The following is a 25665-nucleotide window of genomic DNA, read 5'->3' as shown; positions in this document are numbered from 1 at the left end:
ATCAGTCAGGCAAATTCACCCAGACTTCACAGCTGAAAAAAATGCATCCATAAGGCAAGAATACTGGCTTGTAAGTATGTATTTGCTATTCAGCTCCATGACACAGATGGATATAAAATAGCTTTTAAAAAACTTCTTTACATAGGAATGTTAAAATATTTATACAGAGATTAGCCATATATTTGGGGTCCCTCCTAAAACCCAAACATAAAAACCACCAAAGAAAAATTCCATGTAGGCTAAGATTGCAAATGATTAATGGAATATAATTTATATTAAATATGGAAAATACATTTCCTTCTTAATTGAAGCCTTTAGAAACAAAGTTCAGTTATTTAAAAAAGGATAGAGATTACTCTAGAAAAGTAAACTTCTGACTTATAAATTAAAGAAATTGGATTAGAATATTTCTGTTTTCTTATAATCTGTTATTGTGTATTACTGATGTTTCCAGGTAGTGTGGGAGAAACCTGGAAATTCATTCTTCATCTTTGGCAGATCAGAGGCCTATCATTTTTCAGTAAAACTGAATTAAATTGAAATCTTTTGCTTTCCAGAGAACATAGTTTTGTGGGTTTTTTTTTTTTTTGCAGTTTTATTGAGATATATTCACACGCTATATAATCCATCCAAAGTGTACAATCAGTGGCTCCCAATATCATCACATAGTTATGTGATCATCACCACAATCAATTTTAGAATATTTTCGTTACTCCAAAAAACAATAAGATAAAATAAAAATATAAAAGAAAACCCAAAACATCTCATACCCCTTTATTTCCTCCTTTTGTTTACCCCTAGTATTGGTGTGGGACATTTGTTACTGTTGATGAAAGAATATTAAGATATTACTGTTAATTTTGGTCCACAGTTTGCAATATGTACATTTTTCCATATATCACTCTATTATTAATTCCTTGTAATAGTAGCATACATTTGTTCTAGTCAACAAAAGAACATTTTTATATTTGTGCTGTTAATCACAGTTATCATCCACCACAGGGTTCATTTTGCTATACAGTCCCATGTTTTATCCTCTAGGTTTCCTTCTAGTGACATACATGACTTTAAACTTCCCTTTTCAACAATCACACACATAATTCAGTGCTGTTAATTACACTCACTGGTTAGTTAATCAATATGAAATGCTTTTCAAAGCTGGGGCCAGAAAAGTAGAAGCCAGGAAATCACACTTGAATTATTTTTTCACATCATCTTCTTGTGCTGGCCTCAGAAGATTTGGTAACAGCACTTCAACATTCCCGGGCATTCTGAGGCTACCTCCAAAACCAAACTCCAGAGTAACTGGAATTTTTTTTCAGGTTGTTGGGCTGATGGCTTCTTTTCACAGTTAATTACAAAGTATTAAGGAGTCATCAAAATAATTTTTTCATCCTTAACAACACTATTCACTAATTTGCATGTGATAATGTGCTAGATAATGTGCCAAAAAGGTTAAACAGACACAGCCCATGACTGTCTTTAAAGACAGTACAACCTGATAGAATAATAATAATTATACATAATAAGTATGTATAGTGTAGTATAATGTTATAGTAGCATAATTACTTTAGTAATAGTAATAAATAATCATAATAATTGCATCAAATATTTATTAAGCCCTTGTTATATGCCAGGCACTGCACTACGCGATTTTCACATAACAACTCTTTAAATACTTTTATCAACCCTATGAGGTAGGGTTATTACATCCATTTTACAGATGCAGAAACTGAGGTTTAGAGAGGGTAAGCAATTTGTCCAGGGCCACATGGGTAGTTGCTGGTGAAGGTGAAAAACAGAGTTGAAACCTGAGATATAAGGACACAGAGACAAGTGCACAAACATTTACCAGATAACACATTACTCACACCTTTGTGTTACTTGGAAGTTCATTCATTTGCTGTTCAGTGGAGAAATTAGAGAAGCAGAACGTTCTGTTTGAATGACTATTATTTTGTTTGTTGGGGAACAGAAGGCTTAGTGAAAGGTGGTATTTTAGGAGTTGTTTGAAATATATATAATTGACTGTTGTTCCCCCTGCCCCTGATCAAACCAGAAGATTTTGGGGCAGATTAGAAGGGGAACTAGCCCTTCCTTAGTACCCTGTGACATTTCCCCACTTGCTTCTCTGCCTCTTGTTCTGTACTTTTGGTATTTCTTTTGGTCTTAGACTCAGTGACTACTCAACAGCATGTCTTTAGCACTCATTGACGCAGTAGGAGTATATAGCTACCGTGGGCCTAGGAGATATGTGCTTTAATGCCAGCCAGGGGATGGGTGTGGGTGTTGGGGAAGTATGGAAGAAGAAAACATTAAAAATAAAATGCATGTATATAGTGAATTCATTTTAAGTCTCAAAATCACTCAAGTTTCTAAACGGAAACCTGATAGAAATTAAACTTTTAATAATCCATAGTATATAACAGAATCACAGATTGATGTTGCTGGGAGATACCCCAGACATTAAAGTATTTCATGGAATATTAATGCATTTGACCTGTTAATAGGTGTTTTTGGAATAGGGCCCCAAGGTCAAATAAAATCTGTAAATGCTGGGTTAAATAAAGTTAAATATTTTTTTTTTTCTGTGACTTCACAGAACCTTTGATATCCTAATGTGCTTTGTGAAGCCAAATGAAGAAGGTAAGGTATAAAGTGTTTCAACACTTATTTTACCCCCGGTAACTCTTTTTGAGAAACACTGGTCCAGCTGAGCCAGTGAGTATGTTCTCTTCATGAAGATGATCTTTGACATATTCTCGAGAGCAAGGAAGTCCCAAGGGGAAGGAAGGATATATCAGTTGCTCCTGTTTCATGCTGAGAATTCTCAGTGAGATGCCTTTCCCTGAAAGCCCAGGTAAGGCTGAGAGCCATCTCTAGGCTAACAGAGCTACCATCTACTGTGACCCATGCTGCAGAGACGCTCTGAGCTCAGCACAAAGGGGCGACTGGCCCTTTGGAATTTGGGAAATGGGTTTATTCCTGACCTAGCCCACTGAGGACATACAAGGAGTGCAGGGAGCGATTGCCAGCTGTGGATACAAAGCTAGTCCTATTCTGTTTCCCTAAGCAAATTGGTCATGTGCATATACATTGGGAAACATCAGGTTAAACTAAGTTAAAACTGGTATCTTTTTTGGCAGGCCTTCTCAGAGCTTTTAATATGAAAATGTTCATTATAAAGCTCCAAGAGCAGGGCAGCGGGAGCAGGGTTTTTAAAACTCTTGCTTTATGCAGCATTTGGGAAGCACTAAAGTTCTAGGGAAAACAGGTGGGAAACACTAATCTAATCTAACCTTCACTTTTAATAGTGAGCAACCATGGGTGAGGTTTTTAGGTTTTGTTTGTTTATTAATCTATGGGGCCCTCTTGGTTTTCTTTCTCCATCACTGTGATATAGTCATAGAAATTAACTTGATCAAATTTAGGAGCAACTTTGAAGAGATTTCTTTAGATATTAAACCCTTTCTGTAGGTTACAAGGTCTACTTACTCCATATGTATTGAGTTTCTGTTGTCAAGAACCATAGATAATTGAGCCAACCTTTACAGAGTATCACCTGTGACCAAAGATCCTTTGGGTACATTGGTGGCCTACCAAGATTTGAGCCATGGTTCTTGTTAATAATGGCAATCAATTAAACAGCGAACATTTATTTAATACCTTTCTTTTGTCAAGCACTGTGCTAAATACTTTAATTCTCCCAGCAATTAATGAGCTAGGGGTTATAATTATCCTTATTTCACAGTGAGGACACACAGTGAGGTGAACTGAAGAAATTGTTCCAAGGTCATACACAGCTGGACAAGAGAAGATGCATAGAAACCCACGTCAGTACGTGCTACATTCCTTTTGAGTAATACAAAGTGCTTTATGAATTAGGAGAAAAGAAAAATTGTTTTTGAATTTTTGAATGACATGATCAGTGAAAGTGTCAAGTGTGTGGTGGAGGATTACTGTTTGGTTGCCCCTCTCTTCTCCCTTTGGGGACTAGCACCCCCTACTTTGGAGGAACAGTTTTCTCAAATCACCATGAGATTTTGGGTATGTGGCTAGAGCCATGACTCAAGTTGGACCAATCAGAGTGTTAGGGAATTTTGGAAATAGAGGCTTTCGTCTTGGGTAGTAGAACTGCAAAATTTAGTATGTCAGTGCCTTGTCCCCAGCCCTGTGGAAGGCTCTGAGCTGTGGGAGGAGATAACGGTGATGTAAAGGGGGAGGCAGGAGCTGCATGTGGAGAGATGGAGTCCTGGAGGCATTTTGGTCATCTCTGAGGCTTGCGGACTGTGTCCTTGTCTCTGCTGGGGCAAAGGACTGATACCATCCAATCTTCTTGGAATGGTTCTATTTGGTGCTAAACCAACACTCTCAGATATACCAATTAGAGTTAGAAACTGTATGGGGGATAGGCTCTCAGAAGTCAGGGAGAGAGTAGAAGCAAAAGAACATTCTTTACTGTTTAAGAGAATGGCTAAAAAATTCCAGCAGTCTTCAGCTGGTGGTTTCAGTGGTTTCCCAATTACACTTCAGTGAAATTAATAAAATGTGGCGGGGGTGGGGTGGGGGTGCAATACAAGAGTTCTGATTGACTGCATGTGCCATCTTGGCCACTTCCTTGACCTTACAGAAAGCCTCCATCTTCTCATTTATAAAATGAGCATGATATGAACGTCATTCTTACCTTTAGTTGTTTTGTGCCTCCAAAGAAACAAGAAATGCAAAGCCTTTTATCAGCAAAAAAGTATACAAGTCTGAGTTGTTAATCTGTTATCTTACTATAATCAAACACTTTATAACCTTGCAGCAAGTTAAGTTTTGTCTGAGGAAGTGGACAATATTTGGGTGAGGAGAAGCAGGAGATTTCAGGCTAGTAAATAGTCTTACTGGGTACAAAAACCCTTGAGGGTTAAAGGAGAGAGAAGCAAAAATAGGAATTGTTTATTCTTTCTTGGTGTTTTATCTTTTAGTTTACCCCCATTTTCTTTGGGAGTATTTCTTGTTTCAGATTTTAGGTGCATTTTATGAAGAGAATGGAGAAAATCTCTAGTCCCGGTAGAATGAGAAGATGCATTCAAAAGTTCTTTGTAGACGTGGGTGCGTGCATTCATTCCAGGTAGGACTTTAAAAAGAGCATTATTCTTCTCCTATTGAGAGTGATTAATTCTGGTAAGAGTTCAATAGTGTGGACAAGTACAATGTGGGACAAAATCTGTTTTTAAGCAGGAGCTGGGTTAGGGAGGGTGACAAGGACTAGAAGAATAAGGAAATATTCAGTGTTGCTGTTGTCACCACCACAACTAACAAACACTTCCATATTGAAAAGTGCCGCCTTCAGAGAGGCTGGGGAAGTGTGGATCCTGCTGGGTTGAAGGGCCTGACAGTATGTGATTCCCTGCAACAAATGGTAGTGGTAGGATGTACACACACACACACACACACACACACACACACACACACACAGCCCCAGCCTCCAATTTCAGCGCTGGCAGAAGATAACAATTCTCAGCTCGCCTTTCCAGGGTTATTTTTGGCTGGAGCTGTTCGCTGATGGCAAAAGCTTTCAGCCCCCTCCCAACTCCTTCCCTGTCCTTGTTCAAAAGAAAATCTTGTGCTTGTAGACTGTTCACTCCTAGGCAGACAGGGAGAGAGGGCTGCCAGTGGGAGAGGAGAGGGGCTGGGGCTCAAATTCTCACCACACCCAGGCCATTTTCTAGCGGAGGGTGTGCCTCAGAGAGGAGAGACCGCCCCGGGCAGGCTTGGGCTAGGTGCAGGAGAAGGCTTCGCGTGGTTGGGGTGGCTGACGCTGGGACCGGGCTTTGGGACACCCCGAAAGGGGATTCAGCTGGGAAAAAAAACTGAGGGCACCTTGGGCCATCCGGCTGCAGAGGAATTTGAGCAGGAGAAAAACTTTCTTGAAAGGCAGCGGCCAAACTCTTCTGGGGCAAAGAGAGGACGCGCAGAGAGCAAGGAACGCAGTGTGCCGCGGGAGGGCGCAGAGCGCCGGGCGCGCGGGCCGCGGGCCGGCTGGGAGGGGGCCCCGGGCGAGGCGGAGTCCGGGCGCGCGGCCAGGCTAGTGGGGGGCCCCGGCGGGTGCAGATCCCCTCTGGCTCCCGGGGATCCGCGGCAGGACCGGCCAGGAGGCGCCATGGAGGGGAGCCCCATCCCGGTGCTGACGGTGCCCACCGCACCCTACGAGGACCAGAGGCCGACCGGCGGCGGCGGGCTGCGGCGGCCCACCGGCCTCTTCGAGGGCCAGCGCAACTACCTGCCCAACTTCATCCAGAGCGTGCTGTCGTCCATCGACCTGCGCGACCGCCAGGGCTGCACCATGGTGGTGGGCAGCGATGGCAGGTACTTCAGCAGGACGGCCACCGAGGTCGTGGTGCAGATGGCTGCGGCCAACGGGGTGAGTGACCTGGAGCCCCCTTTCTTGTCCCGACCCGCCGCGACGCTCTCTCCAGCTCTCCTCCTGCCTGCCTGTCTCAGAGAGTCTCCCGGGCTTTGCCACTCTCCCAGCTCCTCTTTCTCCAGCGTCCCACCGCTGCTATTCTGGGCATCCTCCCTGGCGCATCCCGGAGACCCGGGCGATATCAGCACCCACTGCCCCGAAAATCCTTAGGGGCTCCCCGACCTTCTTTAGGCTCCTCCGGACCTCCTGAACCTACCTATCTCCCCGAATTCTTCCCTGAGTCTGCTCACGTACAGCAGAACTTCTTTTAGAAGTTCACTTTCTCATCCCTTTCCATTCCATGGCAGCTCCCCGTTTTAAATGTTTCGTCCAACCGCTTTCACTATCCTCCCTCTCCACACAGACTTCTTTCAAAGGCTCCGAACATTATTATTATTATTCTTTTCTTCTTCTTCTTCTTCTTGTCCTTCTCCTTCTTCTTCTTCTTCCTCCCCCTTCTTCCCCTCCCCCTCCCCCTTCCCCTTTTTCTTTCTGTGCCCTGTTTTGCAATTATCTTCTTCCCCCAAATTTAGCAGTGGGTCGTCTCAGAACAAACACACACCCTGCAATGTTGATCCCTGACATATTTGGCCAGAGTGGACATTGAAGGTTTTCAATATCATTATCATTAGTTGCTTAACACAGGGGAATTATTTTTTTAATTTGACCAGGTTATGGATGGGATGGAAATCAATATGTTTGATGTTATATAGTCTGGGCTCCCAATTCCCTGGAGGCATGTCTCTAAATATCTGAAATGAGATTTGCAGCATGCCTTTCTTAAAGCAACAACCCCCAACTTCTCTCTAAAGTGCCTTTTGGCATTTGACAATGTCCTGCCTCTCCTCCCTTTCAGTTTTTACCCTCATTTCCTCTCCCTTCTCCCATGACCTCTGCTGTCTACTTTTGCAATCTGAATACTCAGACCTGGGGTTTTTCTCCTCTCCCTGCCACCCCCTACTCTCCCTTAACCCCCCCCCCCCCACCGACACACACACAACTAGGGGCACCTTTTGGTGCATCCATACACCCCTGTTTCCTCCTTCCCAAGTCCTGCGGCATCTGAAGGACCCCTATAAGAGTGTCACCTAACTTCAGGGATCTCTGAAGTATCTGTGGGGAATATTGCCTAAAAAAGTAATTTCAGCCTTGTTAATGTAGTCAGAACCACTAACATAGAACTTTCCTTTAAGGGAGAACTCCTTTGAAGATATATGAATGAATGTAAACATTTCAAAAAGTGAAAGTAGTAGTTATCTGGAATTTGGCTTTCCTCCCTTGTTCCCAACCTCTGTTTTATTTTCTCATTTCTTACTTTAAAAATAATCATTAGGATTGTGCATGCATTACTCTTGTCCACTATAATTTCCCCTTCTCGGTGTTTCTGGGATGGGCAAAGAGGATTAAAAAAAAAATGACCAAAAGCAATTGGGAGAAACAGGGCTGGGATGGATGGAAATTGTGACTTCTGACCCCAGCAAATATTGATGGTGGAGATACAGGACTTGAATTTCTCTCTGGCTTCTCACTTGGGATTGATGAAAGTTGGCTTGAATCTGGGAGTTGGAGAGAGGTTGACAAATGGTCTTTTACTGTTGTCTGACAAAGCTATTCTCGTGGAATGATGGAGCACAATGAGCCTTGGGAGAGCTATGGCAGCTTTCATACTCCTCCTTGAGCCAGTTTTTCCAGGGAGAGAGAAAAATGGCCTGTCAACGTTTATCACGGGTCAGGATAATTTTGAAGCTACATGTATTTGCAATGTATTTGTATGGACAAATTATTATTATGCTGTACTATTTCTTGGAACACTGTCATAAGGATTCTCCTTCATCTTATTTCAATGGGTCTTCCCTTATAAACACATTTCATTAACTTTAAAAGAGTGAACTGTTTTTTAAGGAGATAATAGTGTTCAATAGTTAACTTTGCCCTTGTGATGAAGGACAGAGTAACAAATTAAAATTCTCACAGAATCTGTGTCTTAATCCAGAAGTCTACCTTTAAGGGTAGTGGGCATGGATAGGGGGAATGGTGGACATCAATCAAAATTTCAAGCATCCAGCTTTAACAAATCTTTTCCTCTTTCTATTTACCTTCTTGGGGGTTTGTGCTAAAGAGAAGTTACTAGTCTGACGGCCAGCTACAGGAGAGAGGGACTAAAGGGTCTGGATAACTGTAAGCAAAATAGGTCTTGAATACTTGAAAATTGATGGGAATGCACGTGTCTCCTCACCTGCCCTGCTGAGTTACATGTAGGAATGATGAACTTCAATTTCAAATGCTTTGCCCTTTTTTGGATTTTCTATTGAATATTTACAAACAGGTTAGAAAAATAGTAGAAAACTGGAACTTGTTCTCTTTGAGTAGACTTGAATCTGTATTCTCTATTTGAAAATCTTGATTTTGATTGAAAAAGCTAATTTTTAAAAGCAATTTTCTATAAACAACTTCAGTTCTTTGATTTTATAATTGCTGGAGGAGAAGTATGGGATTTCTAGAATGATAAACTAAACAACTACTTATGTTTTAATTACTAATGAAGTTTGAAACAGATTCTCAAGTATATACCAATACAATTTGGGATTTAAAAAATGTTTTTCACAAAATTAGAAAATTTTCAAACTTTCAGATACACAGGGAAAATAGATTAATGGCATCCACATGGCCACACCCTGAGTTGTTAACATTTTGCTATATTTGTTTCATTCTATTGTTTTGACTGAAGTATTTTACAGTATTTTAAAGAAAATGACATTTTACCCCTAAATTTTTCAGTATGGACTGCTAAAAAAAAGAACATTTTTTCTATATAATCAAGTATCATTATCATCCTAAACAATGTAAGAATGGCTTCTTTATATTGTTACCAAGTCCACATTCATATTTCCCCAATTATTATGAAATTTCTTATATATCTGATTTGTTCAAACTTGTTTCATTTAATCAAAAAACGCTGCATTTGATTACTTCTCTTAGGTCTCCCTTAATCTAGAAAGCACTCCCCTGTTTATTTTTTATGACACTGACTTATTGGATAGACCAAGTCAGCTGTCCTGTAGCAGTTTTTCTGATTGCTTCTTCATGGTATTGTTTAACTTTTCCTGCTATCCCCTGCTTTTCTTGTGAGCTGGAAATTAATTCTAAAGGCTTAATTAGATTCAGGTTCAGCATTTCTTTTTACAAGAATACTTTATAGGTGATGCTGTGTGTGCATATTGCATCATATTAGGAAACACAATCCCTGGTTGTCCCACCATCAACTGCACAGTGTTAAGGTGGTAACTGCTTGTATCCACCATCATTTGCCAGTAGTCTGTGGGGTGAGCTTTGGTAGCATGTGAATGAATATTCAGTTCATTATCAACCTTTTCCCAGTTGTTTTTGCATCTATTAGTGATCCTTGCCACTCAGGCAAGGACCGTTTCTTTAGGGGTTTCAAAATGGTGATTCTCTAAATCTCTAATTTCGTTTACATGTGTTAGCTGGTATTTTTCTATAAAGAAGGCTTTCCCTCGTGACAGGCTATTTGGTTACTCTGAATTACAGTTTCTTCTGGAATGGCAGAATATATGTTTAATTCTCTCTTTTTTAAAATTATAAACTTTCAGAGTAAGGTTTGGTGGAATAGCCACCTCCAATGGTGACAAATTAATTTTGTTTTATTTGTTTCTTTCTTGAATATCACTATAGACTCTTGGACTTTCATATGCTCAGTTGAATGGATTAGTGAATACATGAGAAGACACAGTACTTTTTACCTATTTTTCCAGTTTTTATGTGTCTTATATGAACTTACCTGAAAATTTTTGAAAAGTGATTTTAATTCCATTTTAAAGATACAAGCTGCACCATACTATATAGAGCAAAAGATAAAATAACTGCTAAGTGCAAGGAGTATATATTATTATTTAACTGAATTGTGATTAAGATTAGTTTGTAAACAATGGTTTTTAAAAGAGTTCATGACCTAAATGCAACATAATGGCTATAAGAATGGCTTTGCCCTTTTCTGGGTGGATTCACCTTTGGCTATGAGCACATCTCTTTAATTGCTCCTCTTTGTTCTAAAATCTTTAATATTGAACAGATAACAGCATTATGTCTGCCTGAAAAAAATTTTCTGACTTTTTCTAATGTCTTCTTTCTCTGGAGATGGCACTCTGTAACAGCACTGCCCATTAGAACTTTCTGTGATTATGGAAATAAGTGTTCTAGAATCTCCACTGTCCTAGCCACTACCCACATGTGACTGTTGAACACTTGAAATATATCTTGGGCAACAGAAAAAACTGAATTTTAATTCTAATTAATTTAAATTTAAATAGACATTATGGCTAGTAGCCACCATACTGGACAGCACAACTCTATAACTTAGCACTTAAAAATCTGTTTTTATTTTAATGGAACCAGACTGTCACAACCAAAGGCAACCATAGGTTAAATAAAGATAGATCACCAAATATAACTCAATACCCATCTGCAAACCCAAACCAGATTTCCTCATACAGATAATCACTGTTTTGACTTCATCCTTACACAATGAGGCATGGTAGAGAAAGCACTTCAGCAGCAGCTGGAAGGCCCACGTTCTTTTCCTAGCTCGGCCATACAAGTTGCAGGACAAATGCCTCAGCCTCTTGACAAGCCTTGAAACCTTTTGTTACCACATCTATAAATTGGGTATGACTGCATCCCTGAATTATTCTTGGAATTCAATGGAGCATTGCACATGAAAACACTTTGTAATATCACAGCACTAAGAAATGTACAGAATTATTATGGCCCACCGACTACGTCTCAGATAACTGTAATTTGACGTAAATGTTGAATAAAACATGTAGAATGAATATTTGGCAAACAACTTGTAGGTCTGTTGCAAGTTTTAGCCAAGAGGAAATCCATTTGTTGATTAGCCATCTGCTTTACTGGCCATATGATGATCAGCGATGCAAACGATATCAACATTCAGAGCAGCTTACAGAATTTAAGGGCTTTTCCATGTCCTGTGAAAATTTTTAGAGGTGATGCTGAGGTGCAGTGGTGTGCATGGGAGTGCCCTCTAGGGAGATGTCCAGGTTGTATTTGATCCCAAAGCACCAAGAAAAGCTGGTTGCACCAAAAAATGAGAATACACTTGCCTTGGCATTCACTAGAAGTAGCTGGAGAACAAATCTTGGTGTGGTCAGAAAGACAAAGAATATAGATTTGTAAGTGAAGCACACTGGGATGTGCTGGTGAGTGGGAAGTAGGGAAAGAAGAAGGAGATAAGAGAAGGAAACCTGCACTTTCACACCTTCCTGGAATGGATCTGAAGATTTGTGGTTGAGCAGCTTTAGTTCTTGCTTGAGAAGGGAAAAAGAACTGGGAGGTGATTGTTCTGTATTTTCTACTAGTGTTTACTACCGAACAGGTGAATGGAATAAACTGCTATTTTGCCCCAGACATTAGGAAGGGCAGGTTTTGTGAGACATTAGAAGACCTTGAAGAGCCTTCAGTCACTCTTTTCTACTTCCCTTTCCAAATCCTCAGCCCTAAATTGTGGAATTGAGAAATATAGTATGTAAGCAATAGCAAACTTTATGGAGTCCTTGGTTCCATCCATCTCCTTGTGTGGGTCAGTTCATTCTTGACACCTTAGCCTCGAGTCTTCATTCACTCTTTTTATGGGGAAGTATAAACTAGTGAAGAGGTTCTGAGAACAGCTGGCCCTCCCAGTTGCTGGGATGGGTTATTTTAAGCTTTGTTTAACGTGTCCAGAGACCCAGATGGCATTTTTAACTAAGCTGCTTTATTAAATCTTGTGATAAAGCATAATGATGTTTATTGAAAAGGCAGACACACATCAGCAGCATTGTGTGTGAAACGTATCCTAAGAATTTTGTATAAAACATCTGTTCTGTTTGAGCCCTTTGAGAACTCTGATCTGAAAGTTTGCTAGTTTCTCTACAGACTTGAGGAGTAGAAGTTGGAACCCACTATTGGAAGAGTCCAAACATCCAAACTGAATTCACTAACCTTAACCCTCATCTTTTGGCTCCTGGCCACTATTCTGTTAGATAACAGTAACATGAACAAGCACTGTAATAGAATTTAGTAGCCTTATTTGGGAACAATAGGAGGAAAAATAGTTCTAAATTCCCAGGGATTTTAAATTGAGGTAGAAAGCTGGGGCTGCAATGTCTTGGGTCAGCCTATAGCCTTGAAGGTTAATTTTCAAAGACTCAAGATATGGCCAATCTGTTCTTATTGCTTATATTTGCAAAGCTGAAGGGAAATTTGTAGGCCTTTTCATCTCACTTGACACTCTTTAGTTGTGACTAAGAGAGTATTTTGAATATTCATGAGACTTTAAAATCTACATTTTCTGAGTCTTTAAATGTTCTTCATCATAATTTTTAGTGGAGTCAACTTTTGAAGTGATGTTGTCCATATCTGTAAGAAGAGAAAATTTTCAGGAAACATTCAAGACACCCCCCCCGCCCCCAATTTTTTTTTCTTGGCCTAATGTTATAGAAGTTTTGACTTTCTATCTCTTTCTGAAAGTCTCTACTAACAGATATTTTGTTCAGATATAATATATAATTATTACCTTTCTATTGTTTTCCTTTAATAAGATTTCTATTTTTCTAGCTAGGGGTATCTAGTTTTCTAGTTAGGGATTTCTAATGGAAAGAGAAAGGAATTTGAAATCAGAATACCAGAGTTTATTCTGTTTGGCAAAAGACCCCTCAAAATACTCTGAGGAGAGTTTTATAACAAATGGTTCATATCCACAATATATAAAAGTGCTTCCAAATCAACAAGAAAATTCAAATAGAAACGTCAACAACAAATACATGAAAAAATGATCAACCTTATTAATAATTAAAGAAATATGAATAAAAACAGCCTATCTATTTAAAGAAATGGGAAATACCCATAGTATTTGTCACATTTGTACACTGCTGGTGGAAGTTAAATTGTTACCACTTTTTGGTTAGGCAATTTGGCATTATATATCCAGATTAATAGAATACTTGTCTGATAACCCCTGAAGCCCTTAATCTAAAAATGTATCCTGTAGATTTTCTAGTACAGCTTTGCACATATCTTTGTACAAGAATGCTCACAAAAGCATTTTGTTAAAGTAAAACTGGGAAACAATCTATAATGTATAAAACAGATACGTAATTTATGACACAACCACACAATGTATACCTTAAAATCTATAGAGAAAGGAGATGGCTCTACATGTGATATGATAAAGATGTTAATGATAGCTTGTTACATGAAAAAGGACAATTGGTAGATCACATATAGCAAGATCCCACTTTTGTATACATGATACAGTCATGGAAAATAGGATTGGAAGAATAAACTCCAGTTAACAGTAGATGTGTCTGGTGTGTGTGTGTGTGTGTGTGTATGGTGGTGGGAAGGAAAAAGATTTCACTTTTTACTTAATTTGCTACTCTTTGTTAAAAAAATCATACATGTACGTGCATTGCTTTCTTAATTAAAACACATCAGTACAGAATAATGAAGAAAAAAGGAGAAGATCTATATTTGAATCATGGTTCTACCATTTGCAACTTCTGTGACCTTGAGGAAGTCAACCAGCTTCCCGGAGTTTGTTTCCTCATAAAAATAGGGAAAGTCATAGTACTTTGTCCTTCACATCTCCCGGGATTGCTGGGAGGATTGAATGTGGTAATGGATTATTATTTTATTTATCCTTATATCACAATTATTGCCAAAATATTTTGCGCTGATTAAAATAAATGAAGAAGGACATGTGTGTGTATATTTTTTAGTCTTAATAACTTTTCTAACCAGAAGGTGCCTGTTGATGTGGTGATCACAATTGTTTGGTAATGCCACGTCTTGACTTGGCATTCGTCCATGCTGATGGCTAAGACTTGGGTGGTGGCTGCTGAGGTCACAATCCTCTCCAGCCTTCCAGCACGCACACACACACACACACACACTCATGCACAGGCACACACACACACACACACACACACACACACTCTGGCAAGGTACTTGTGGTCACAGCAGCTGCTCTGGCATACGACTTTAACTCAATGTAAAAGACTACTTTTGCCTGGCCTGTACATAATTTCCAGTTAAGAATTAGCTGAGTTGATGCCATTCTTTCCCACCTTTAACCATTTGAGGCTTAGGATGTGTTAAAAGCAGATGCCCCTACCCCTACCCCATTGCCCGCACTGAGTCCAGATCATTATCTGCTCATTTCACGAGGATTTTCAGGCCTACTGGACAGGCCATCTGAGTGATTGCTGTGAGGAGCAGACCAAGCAGAGGCTGAGAGGCTCCATGCTAATCTGCTGAATAGTCTGAAAATGCACAGCTGTGTGTGCTAGAGATGCTTTAAAATATTTTGTCAGATTGTTTGTCAGAGTGCCTGTTCTGCAGTCCTGTGTGTGTTTGGTTAGGAGGCCAGATCTTTTTTTGGACAGGATCTCCCAAATGTAAAGTGAGAGATGCTAATGTGGAATATAATACAGAAGATCCAGCTTTACTCTCATAAATAACGGTAAATTGTTTAATCTTGCCAAGTTGTAAATGTATGATTGCCAGAGGTCTTTAGTTCTGAGGTGGGGGCATTTAGCAAATGTGCAGTTATTATTTCTAAACTAGACAGAAATTGGTCTGATGGAATTTATTTAAAAATCCATATAAAGGTATTTTAATTGATTGTAACTACTCAGAGAAAACACATAGCTTCAAAGAGACTGAGTTGTTTTTTTTTTTTAATATCAATATAGATAGATAGAGATACACATCTGTCTACCTATAAAAGTGCCAGATGGAAAATGTTCTTAAGCATTCAGACAGTTTATCAAGTGGCTTGTGTGTTCAGGACACTCTTTTACCCCCGTCTTAGTTTCCTAGCTGCTAAAACAAATACCATACGGTGGGCTGGCTTAACAACAGGAATTTATTGGCTCACAGTTTCAGAAGCTAGAAGGGTTGCTTCCTCCTGGGGTTGGTATCTTCTGGCTGGCTGGTAATCTTTGGAGTTCCTTGGCTTTTCTGTTACATGGTGTGCTGGTTTGAATGTATTATGTCACCCAAAATGCTTTGTTTTTTAATGCAATCTTGTAGGGGCAGATGTATTAGTGTTGATTAGGTTGGAATCATTTGATTGAGTGTTTCCATGGAGATGTGACTCAACAACTGTGAGTGAAATGTTTGATTGGATAATTTCCATGGAGATATGGACCCCACCCATTCAGGGTGGGTCTTGATTTAATCACTGGAGTCCTATAAAAGAGTTCACAAACAGAAGGACCTCAGAGCAGCTCAGAGAGACATTTTGGAGATGGCCGCTGAAAGCACATTTTTGCTGACTCTTTGGAGACACTAGCCCAGTGTTTACTCCAGAGAAGCTAAGAGAGGACAAAACACTCCAAGGGCAACATTTTGAAGAATGCTCAGGAGCTGAAGGTAGAGCTGGAACACAACCTGGGATCAGCAGATGCCAGCCACGTGCCTTCCCAGGTAACAGAGGTTTTCTGGACGCTGTTGGCCTTCCTTCAGTGAAGGTATACTCGTATTGATACCTTCATTTGGACATTTTCATGGCCTTCAGATTAAAAATTTGTAACCAAATAACCCCCCTTTATGAAAGCCAATCCATTTCTGGTATCTTGCATAATGGCAGCATTAGCAAACTGGAACATGTGGCAATGCTCATGGCAGCTTCTTCTGCCATGGGTTCTGTTGACTTCTAGCTTCTGGATGCTCCAAGAGACTTCTTCCCTTTGTCCAATTCACTTTGCTTATTAGGACTTCAGCCATATTGGATTAAGGTCCACACTCTTTCAGTCTGGCAAACCTTAACTAATAACATCCTCAAATGTCGTATTCTCAGATGGGTTCACATTCACAGGACCAGGAGGTGGGACTTGGCATGACTCAATCCTCGACAACCCCTGCCCTGGGAACAGATCAAGATAGATCATCCCTGGATATATTTAAGAAGAGAGTAGAACAGAATCCCAGGTGCCAGAAATGTTTGAAGTCTGCATAGGGTGAAGGAGGTGATTAAATGTCCCCAAATGATCTATGTTTCTATGCTAATTAATAGAATTTGTGTGGGAGTTGGATGGACCAATAGCAAGAAACAACAATAGGGAAAAGAGCTAGGGGAGTATTATTTTTAAGGCTACAGGGCTCCAAAGATGAACCCTCCCCTGTAACAAATTCCTCCCAGTGCAACTGCTTAAAGTGATTCCCATTTGAAGAGAGTGATTCAGGAGGAAATGCTCCTTAGAATTGTGAATTGTTTGCCTTTATTAAGCAGCAATTGGGAACAGAAATGACAATAACAGTGTAAGTACTAAGAACTATGATTCTAGGGAGAAACCTATTGTGCAAGGACAGCTTCTGCAGTCTGCTCAGCAACACTGGTAACTAGAAGGCAGCCAGCCAGCATGGGACCTACAGTGGGTAGTGCAAGTCAGAGGCATCGATGGGAGCAATAAAAGAAGATCCAGGCCAGGGCAAGGATGGAGACATGGTCTGATCAGCACTTCCTTAGTGAGCAGGTTTGCTGGTTAAAGAGAAAATACATTGTGTTATACATTCATGTTACAACTAATAGGCTATATGTGTTTAATTTTTGGTAAACAACATTTAGTTTCTTTTTTCTATAGTCCTCAAACATTTTTTGGTTGCACCTATAAAAACTTGAGGTAAAAGAACACTTTTCTATTTGTTTATATATGATGGTACATTTAAATAATGGAAGATTATACAGCCATTAAAATTGTATTGTGAAAGAATATTCAATGACATGAAAAGATGGACCAGAGAGAGGAACTAGATATATTAAAGAAATGATGTAGACTATAAAATAATCCCTTTTGTAAAAATATATAAATACGTAAATGAAACAGGGACAGAGAAACAGAGATAGAGATACATATAAAAGATACACACAGAAATGTTAATGGTGGTTATTTCTAGGTGGTAGGATTATGGATGATTTTCATTTTCTTCTTACTTAAGTATAATTCCTAAATGTTCAAAAAGTGTTTTGTATTTAGGTTAGTAAAATAAATAACAACCACAAAAATTCAATCAATTGCAGTTAGTAAGTGGTAACAGGAAAGATGGCAAGTGAAATGTAATGAGAGCTTCTTGGGTGCTGGATCTTGTGAGCTGGAGCATTGCTATGCTGCCTTCTTTCACCCTCCATCATGTGAGGTAAGATTGCTATCTTTTAGATAATGAACACAAGTACAGAGGGATCAGGATCTTGCTCAAAGTCACAAAGCCAGTAGGTGGCAAAGTCAGTTTTTAAACCCTTTCTGGACAGACATCAAAATCTCAGCTTGTCTCAGGGCACTCAGCTCTGCTTTCTTGACCAGGTAGATTCAGTGGACATTTGCAGTTCTTTTCCCAATAGCCACTGGGGGTGATCCTTTCATAAACTGGCAGCAAGTGGATTGCTCCCTCTTTCTCTCTCTCTCTCAATTTCTAAGTGAACCAGGCCCTACACCTTAAGATAGACTCCAGAGCACCTTCTAGACACTGAATTACCTAATTACCAGGAGGGATGCAAGTTCTATGTTGACCACCCCCATTTTGCAGCCGAGGAAAACTAGAGTTCCTTCTAAATGAAACCGTGAGTGTTGGTGGACTGGTTGGGGAACAGAACTTGGGCCAAACTTCTAGACAATTGTTACTTTTCTGCACTTGTTCAGATGTTAGGAAATCCATCTTGGTTTGGGTCTAATGGACTCACGTCCCTTCCTCCAGCCCCTGAGTGTGTTTAAAGACGGCCAGGGGTGCAGGATGTTGAGGATGAGCTCTGGGGCTCCCATCTGGCTTCCATGTAACAAAGCACATAACGGCACAGTTATCCATGTGCAAATGGAGAAGTCCCTTGGTGTTTGGATAACTGCATCCATGCCTGGAGCTTGTTATTTCTCAAAATTCCACTTAGCAATGTCCTGCATACTCATGTGCAGTACTACTTAAGGGCTGGCACTCTTCTCTGACAGCTGAGGCTGAGAGATTGAATCCCTCCATCCGTGGCGGCTTGGCTTTCAGCTTCCTTCATGGGTCTTTTTTTTTTTTTTTTTTGGCAATGAAAAAGACAGGAAATGGGCAATTTTGTATATGTACCTTTCCATAGCACTTCATAGAGGGAGGTGATGGTGGCTCTGTGGTCCTGTAGGATTCTTCGTCTCACTAAACCATCAAGGAAGTTTCTGTTTACTGCTCTCTTCACTTACTCTATTCACTTTGGGAATTGCAAGGATCTGACACAGTGAGAAGAGGACACTGAGGAATGTCATGCTTGCTTTTTCTTTTCTCTCTTCTGAATCCCTTTTTATAAAAAATGATTTATTTAAAAGCTAAATGGGAGTCAAAAGGGGAAGGCTTAACAGAATTCAGACATAAAAAATACTCATTTTATTAGTGTTATGTTACTGGAGGAAGAACGTATTTGGTGGTCAAAATTCTGAAACTAGTCTGATTTTCTAGTTTAAGTGTTTCAATTGTAAATCTCTGCTCTTTAGGACTATATTATGAGCTAATTAGAAACTGAAGTCATACTAAATCTAATTTAGATGTGTGGTTTCTGGAACCCTGACGAAGAAAGGAGCCAACAGAAGTCTTTGAAAAAAAGTTAGTTGTGTATGACATCCTATAGAAGGAAAGGAAGTGCTGGGGAGAAAGCTTTATGTAATAAAATTTTCTCTTTCTCAGGACACCTGTCTATGGTATGTGGAGGGATGTAGTCATTTCCTTGGTGCCTGCTGTGTCTATTCCTGGGAGGAGAAAATAATTATACAGTCTAGGCGAGGTGTAAAGTTTTGTGGAAGGCACTGGCATCACATTAGAAGAACAGATACTGAGAGATCATCAATTATCGTCATGGGAAATGATAACTGCACACTGCTCCCCACTGCCTCTCTGCCTCTTCCACCATCTAGAGTGGGAAGGAACAACTTCATTCCATGTCTGTCTACGTATCCGTGTGGCTGAGAAAGCATGTGCCTTACAGATGTGTCTGTGGGAGCGTGTGATAGTATTTATATGTTGGATCTTGGGATCTCATCTGTGTAAGTGAAAGTGGACTCAGGTTGTCCCTCTTTCCAAGAGGGAACTTATGGAAGTGTTCCTCAATGGTGGCAAAGTCACCAAGATGAGTGCATCTTCTGTAGGGCTGGCTAGGGTTCCCCTTCCTCCAGCCAAAGTTGGACCATGCATTCTAGGAGTTGGCAATGAGGGCAGTGCCCCCTCCAGGACAGTTAGCAAGAGGGCAGCAGAACGCCACAGCTTGGACCTCCCCAGGCTGCAGTCAGGATTTCACTCAGGAATAGAAGTCAGATGTTGTCTGCTCCAATGCTGTAAACAAAACCAAAGCCAATTATGCAAGTGGACCATCTTTGCCTTGCACTAATGCAGTCTGCTACATTGACAGAGGGTAGAATTTCTAGAACTTTTTCAGAAAGTGAAATGGTAGGAAAAGGGATAAGTTGATTTTTAAAAATGGATTTTAAAAGCTGGGGTTGTGGGGGGATGGGATTTGGGGAAAGCAACAGCATAATAAGTATAATATTTGATTTACCAAGAGTTCTCTTTCATATAATCTCAAGTGAATTTTCATAGGCCTGTATCCCCTTAACTTTGCAGATGAAGTCGGTGAAGTTCAGAAGATTTCAGTGATCTGCTCTAGGTCAGAATAAAGGAGTGGAGCCAAAACTCCTATCTCGGACTTTTAACTCAAGTTGAGTGCTTTCACTTTATATCACAGGGCCTCCAAAAGTTGCTTTAAAAAAAAAAAAAATCAATTACTAGATCTTTAAAGCCATCCCGTTTCTGATGACATTTTTCTTGGGCTAATTGGGAGAGAGATGGTTAACAGTTTTTTCACGTCTTCCTTAGAAGCTCCATCCCTCGCCTCTCCTTCTGCATGCAAGCATATCACCCCGCAGACAACCATCCCCTCAATTCACATACTGGGTCCAGCACTACCTCATTTTTCTGGTGTTGGTACATTACTGAGCAGGTCTATGTAGGTAAAATTTGCAGATAACTAGAATTTAAAATTCTGTTAGTCCTCCAATTGTGACTAAAATAGGGTTGAATTCTTACTCAAGTGTATTTACCTTCTTAAACAGTATATATTACCCTTTTACTAAAAGGAATAATGGAAATTTAATAAGATAACAAATTTATAATCTCCCCTACTTAAATAAACTGTACACATTTATTTCTGTATTTCTTGCCCCAAAGTGTATATAATTTTACGTTGTGTGGTTACATGGACGTAATTTTGTATTCTGCATTTTTGATTTTGCATGAAACCATTGTCTTTGTGCCTACCCTACCAAGTCAGAAAATGCAGGTTGTTGTAAACCTGAAATGTAGGCAATTTCTGTTGCCTTTAAAAACAATAGAAAATTATTTCTCATTCACATGGCAGTCCATGAGGGTGTTTCTAGTAGGCAAAGACTCCTGTCTACCCAGCAAGCAGGGACCCACGTTCCTTCCATCTTGTGGCTTTGGCATCTGGTAGAGTTTTCTGGTCACCTTGATTCAGCCTGTGGAAGGGAAAATAAGTATGGAGAACACATATCTGTTTCTTAACATCCTCAACATCCTTAGCCCAGAAGTAACACAAGTGTATATCTCTCAATGTGAAAAGTACTCACATGGCCACAACCAGATGGAAGGGTGAGCAAGAAAATGTAGCCCCTGGTTGGGCAGCTGCTTCTTAGCAGCAGATCTGCTATGGAAGGGAGATCATAAATTTTTGTGAACTTCTAACCAAGTCTGTTGCAGTTACACAGTCTTCGTAATTATCCTTTAAAATGGCTGGATAGAATTCCATAAGTCAGTATATTATACTTATTTAACCCATTCTTCATGATTAGACATTAACTTAGATTGTATTTAATTTCTCACTTTTAATAAATATCACTGTAGAAGATAGCTATATATACACTTTTCCCCTTTTGAAGGTTATTTCTTTGATAATAATTCTGAAAAATAAGAGAAAACTATGAACAAAAGTTACAAATATTCTTCAGATTCTTGAAACTACAGTCTTATTCCTTAAGAGAAGTAACTACATTTTATTCATTGCTGTATCTGCAATTATTTTTGTTGTTGTTTTTTAAATTTTATTTTGGAATAATTTAGATTTACAGAAAAGTTGCGAAGATAGTACAGTTTCTATATACCCTTCATCCAGCTTCCCTTAATTTTAGTATCTTATATAAACATCAAAATTATAAAAGTCCAGGAAATTAACATTAATGTAATACTATTAACCAAACTTTAAACCTTATTTGAATTTTACCAGTTTTTAAAAATTCAGTTTCATTGGGATCTATTCACAAACCCTACAGTCATCCATACTGTGCCATTAGTTGTTCATAGTACCATCACATAGTTGCGCATTCATCACCCAGATCAATATTTGAACATTTTCATTACTCCAAAACATAAAATAAAAAATTAAAAATTAAAACAAGAATAAAAATACAAGTAAAGAAGTACAGCCAAAAAATCCCATCCCCCATCCCCCTATTATTCATTTACTTTTTGTTCCCATTTTTCTACTCATCTGTCCATACACTGGATAAAGGGAGTGTGAGCCACAAGATTTTCACAACTGCACTATCACACTGTGTAAGCTACATAGTTATACAAGTGTCTTCAAGAATCAAGGCTGCTACAACAGTTTCAGGTGTTTCCTTCTAGCTATACCAGTACACTAAAAACTTAAAAGGGATATCTATATAAGGCATAAGAATAATTGCACACTGGTGTTTATGGTGGCAGTATTCACAATTTGCAATGGATTGAGGTAGCATAGGATACATCAATTGACGAACAGAATGGTGAGCTCTGGTGTATGCATACAATAGAATACTGAGAAGGAATGAAGTTGTGAGGCATATAACTAGGTGGATGAATCTTGAGGACAACATTTTGAGTGAAATAAGCCAGAAACAAAAAGACAAACATAATACCTAGTACGGTTTAACTATAATGTGCAAACTCTGAGTATTGAATCTTAGAGTGACTTCTCGACTCTATTTGAAATCCTTCAGCCACTGAAACTTTATCTTGTTTCCTTTTTCTTCCCCTGTTTTGGTCAAGAATACTTTCTTAATCCCACAATGCCGGGTCCAGGCTTATTATCCCTGGGAGTCATGTCCCACGTTGCTAGGGAGATTTACACCCCTGGGAGTCATGTCCCACTTAGGGGGGAGGGCAGTGAGTTTACCTGCTGAGTTGGCCTAGAGAAAGAGGCCATATCTGAGCAACAAAAGAGGTTCTCTGGGGGTGACTCTTAGGCACAATTACAAGTAGGCTTGGTCCCTCCTTTGCAGTAACAAGCTTCATAAGCGCAAGCCCCAAGATCAAGGGCTCAGCCTTCTAAACTGGTAGTCCCCAGTGCTTGTGAGAATATCAGTAATTCCCCAGGTTGGTAAGTTTACATTTTCTCATTTTCCACCAGTCCCTCATAGGGGCTTTGCAAATTCATTTCTTCTCTCTGCCCAAATTACTTTGGATACATCGGTATTTCACACTAACCTGTACAAACCAACTAGATCTCACTCCCTATTCAAATTTCCACGTAATTATGGTGTTTGAGTAAACTGACCTTACAAGTTAAATTATCTGGTGTGCTACAGAAAGTATAGATTTTGCCCCAAATAAGCATATCTTCCTTTGGTCTCACACAGAAGTTGAAATTTTAAAACACAGTCAATATTGTCCTTTACCATTTAGTCTGACTTGCCTTAGTCCTAACCAGATCTGCTTCATTTGTATCTCTAATTGAATTCTGAACTCCTTTTCAGCTTTTTTAACAGTTGCTGTATGGGATAATACTGGCATTCATAGCTGCCAAACTCTAACTTTGAATCTCAGGTGTCACACAGATACTCGAAGTTCTAGGAACAGACCAGTTTATACACAAAGAGCCCAGCATTTCAGAATTTAGAGATAACCATTACAATTTAGGAATAAATGTGACTGCTGTAAGAGCTTACAATCTAGGGACCTTTACCGGAAGCCTTCCCCTCATAACCTGTGCCCTAAGATGTAATACTTAAGAGTTTGCACATTATAGTTAATCCATATTAGTGAGGTGTTATAATGTTTGTCTTTTCATTTCTGGCTTATTTCACTCAAAATGTTGTCCTCAAGATCCATCCGCATAGTTACGTGCCTCTCAACTTCATTCCTTCTCAGTATTCTACTGTATGCATACACCAGAGTTCACCATTCTGTTCGTCAGTTGATGTATCCTTATGCTACCTCAATCCACTGCAAATTGTGAATACTCTTTCTTTTTTGTTAGCCTAGCTAAGGATCCATTGATTTTATTGATTTTAAAGAACTAGCTTCTGGTTTTGTTGATTCTCCCTATTGTTTTCATGTTCTCGATTTCATTTATTTCTGCTCTGATCTTTGTTATTTCTTTCCTTCTGTTTGCTTTGGGGTTAGCTTGCTGTTCTTTCTCCAGTTCCTCCAGATGAACAGTTAATTCCTCAATTTTTGCACTTTCTTCTTTTTTAATATAGGCATTTAGGGCAATAAATTTCCCTCTCAGCACCACCTTTGCTGCATCCCATAAGTTTTGATATGTTGTGTTTTCATTGTCATTTGCCTTGAGATATTTACTAATTTCTGTTGTAATTTCTTCCTTGAGCCACTGGTTGTTTAAGAGTGTGTTGCTCAGCCTCCATATATTTGTGAACTTTCTGGCCTTCCACCTGTTATTTATTTCCAACTCCATTCCATTATGATCTGAGAAAATGTTCTGTATAGTATCAATATTTTTAAATTTATTGAGACTTGCTTTCTGACCCAAGTGGTCTATCCTGAAGAATTGCAGTATTTTTTTATAGTGCCTGTTTCATAGTTGATACTCAATAAGGTGAGTTGAATGAATAAATAAAATTTAACAAGAGCATATGGAACATAGTTTGTCATGGCTCTGGATAATATAATGAGTGTAATTATTGTCCTGTGCCTTTTCTGTCTTAACAAATGGCACCATCATGCATCATGTTACCGAAGGCAAAAGGCTTGGGGTTATTCTTGACTCCTTCCTTTCCTTGCTATTTCTGTATTATTTATTGCTGTGTAAGAAATTCCCACAAAACGGAGGGGCTTACAACAACACATATATATTGTCTCTCACAGTTTCTGTGGGACAGGAGTTGGGGTACTCTGGCTTGGAGTCTCATGTGAGGCTGCTGTCCCATATTGGTGGAGCTTAGTCATGTGCAGGCTTGGACTGGAGCTGGAGGATCCACGTTGAAGGTGGCTGGCTCCCAGGGCTGCCAAGCTGGTGCTTGCTGTTGGCAGGAGGCCTCATTTCCTCTCCACATGGACTCCTTGAGTGTCTGCATGATGGTGGCTGATCTCCTCTACAACAAGGAATCCAAAAGAGTAAGGTAGAGGTGGCAATGCCATTTATGGTCTCTCTTGGAAGCTGCACACAAGCACTTCTGCAGTATTAATTGAGCACACGGATGAGCCCTATTCAGTATAGGAGGGGCTACACAAAGGTGTAAGTACTGGGAGGCAAGGATCACTGGGGGCCATCTTGGAGGCTGGCTACCATAGCTCTTCTCTCTCACATTTCATTCCATCTGCACATTCTGTTTATTCTCCTTTTAAAAATATGTCTCACATCCAGTCACTTCTCTTCATTTCTAGTGACTCTGGCCTAGTCCAAGACATTGTCAACACTCAACTCTATTGTCATAGCCTACCATCTGATCTTCCTCCTTCTACTCTTGTCACCCTCCAATGCATTTTCCACATCATTCATTCAGTTTCTTAATTCAATAAATATTTATATACTTACTATATGCCAGGTAATTTTTAGGATCTCAGGATGTAGCAGTGGGGTGTAGTCTTTGGAGTTTATATGTAGTAGGGAAATAAACAAATAGTATGTATTGTATTAGGTGGTGATTATGTGATAGATTTAAGCAGGGTCAAGGAACTAGGGAACAATAGGGTGCTGTCTCTCATTAGGTGACATTGGAATAGAAACCAAAGGGCATGAGGAGCAGGTATGTGAACACCTGGGTAAGAGTGTTCTGAGAAGAGGAAAAAGCAAATGCTAAGACCCTGAGGCAGGAAGATGCATGGTGTGTTAAATGGTTAGCAAGCCAGCCAGTGTGTCTGGAGCAGAGGGAAGGAGCTGGAGA

General features: G+C 39.7%; 1 protein-coding gene across 1 annotated transcript in view; it reads left to right on the top strand.

The window, feature by feature from the left end:
• The first annotated feature begins 5704 nt into the window (after window positions 1-5704).
• The window catches only part of PGM5 (phosphoglucomutase 5), a 168452-nt gene continuing 148491 nt past the window's right edge, over window positions 5705-25665 (top strand). The window contains exon 1 of the mRNA XM_037798108.1: window positions 5705-6409. Coding sequence (XP_037654036.1) covers window positions 6149-6409 — 261 coding nt within the window. The 5' untranslated portion in view covers window positions 5705-6148. The remainder of the gene's footprint in view (window positions 6410-25665) is intronic.

The sequence above is a fragment of the Choloepus didactylus genome, chromosome 10, assembly GCF_015220235.1.
Source record: "Choloepus didactylus isolate mChoDid1 chromosome 10, mChoDid1.pri, whole genome shotgun sequence".
NCBI lineage: Eukaryota > Metazoa > Chordata > Mammalia > Pilosa > Megalonychidae > Choloepus > Choloepus didactylus.
The sequence above is the reverse complement of the archived record's forward strand: the minus strand, read 5'-3'. Positions and strand labels throughout refer to the sequence as shown.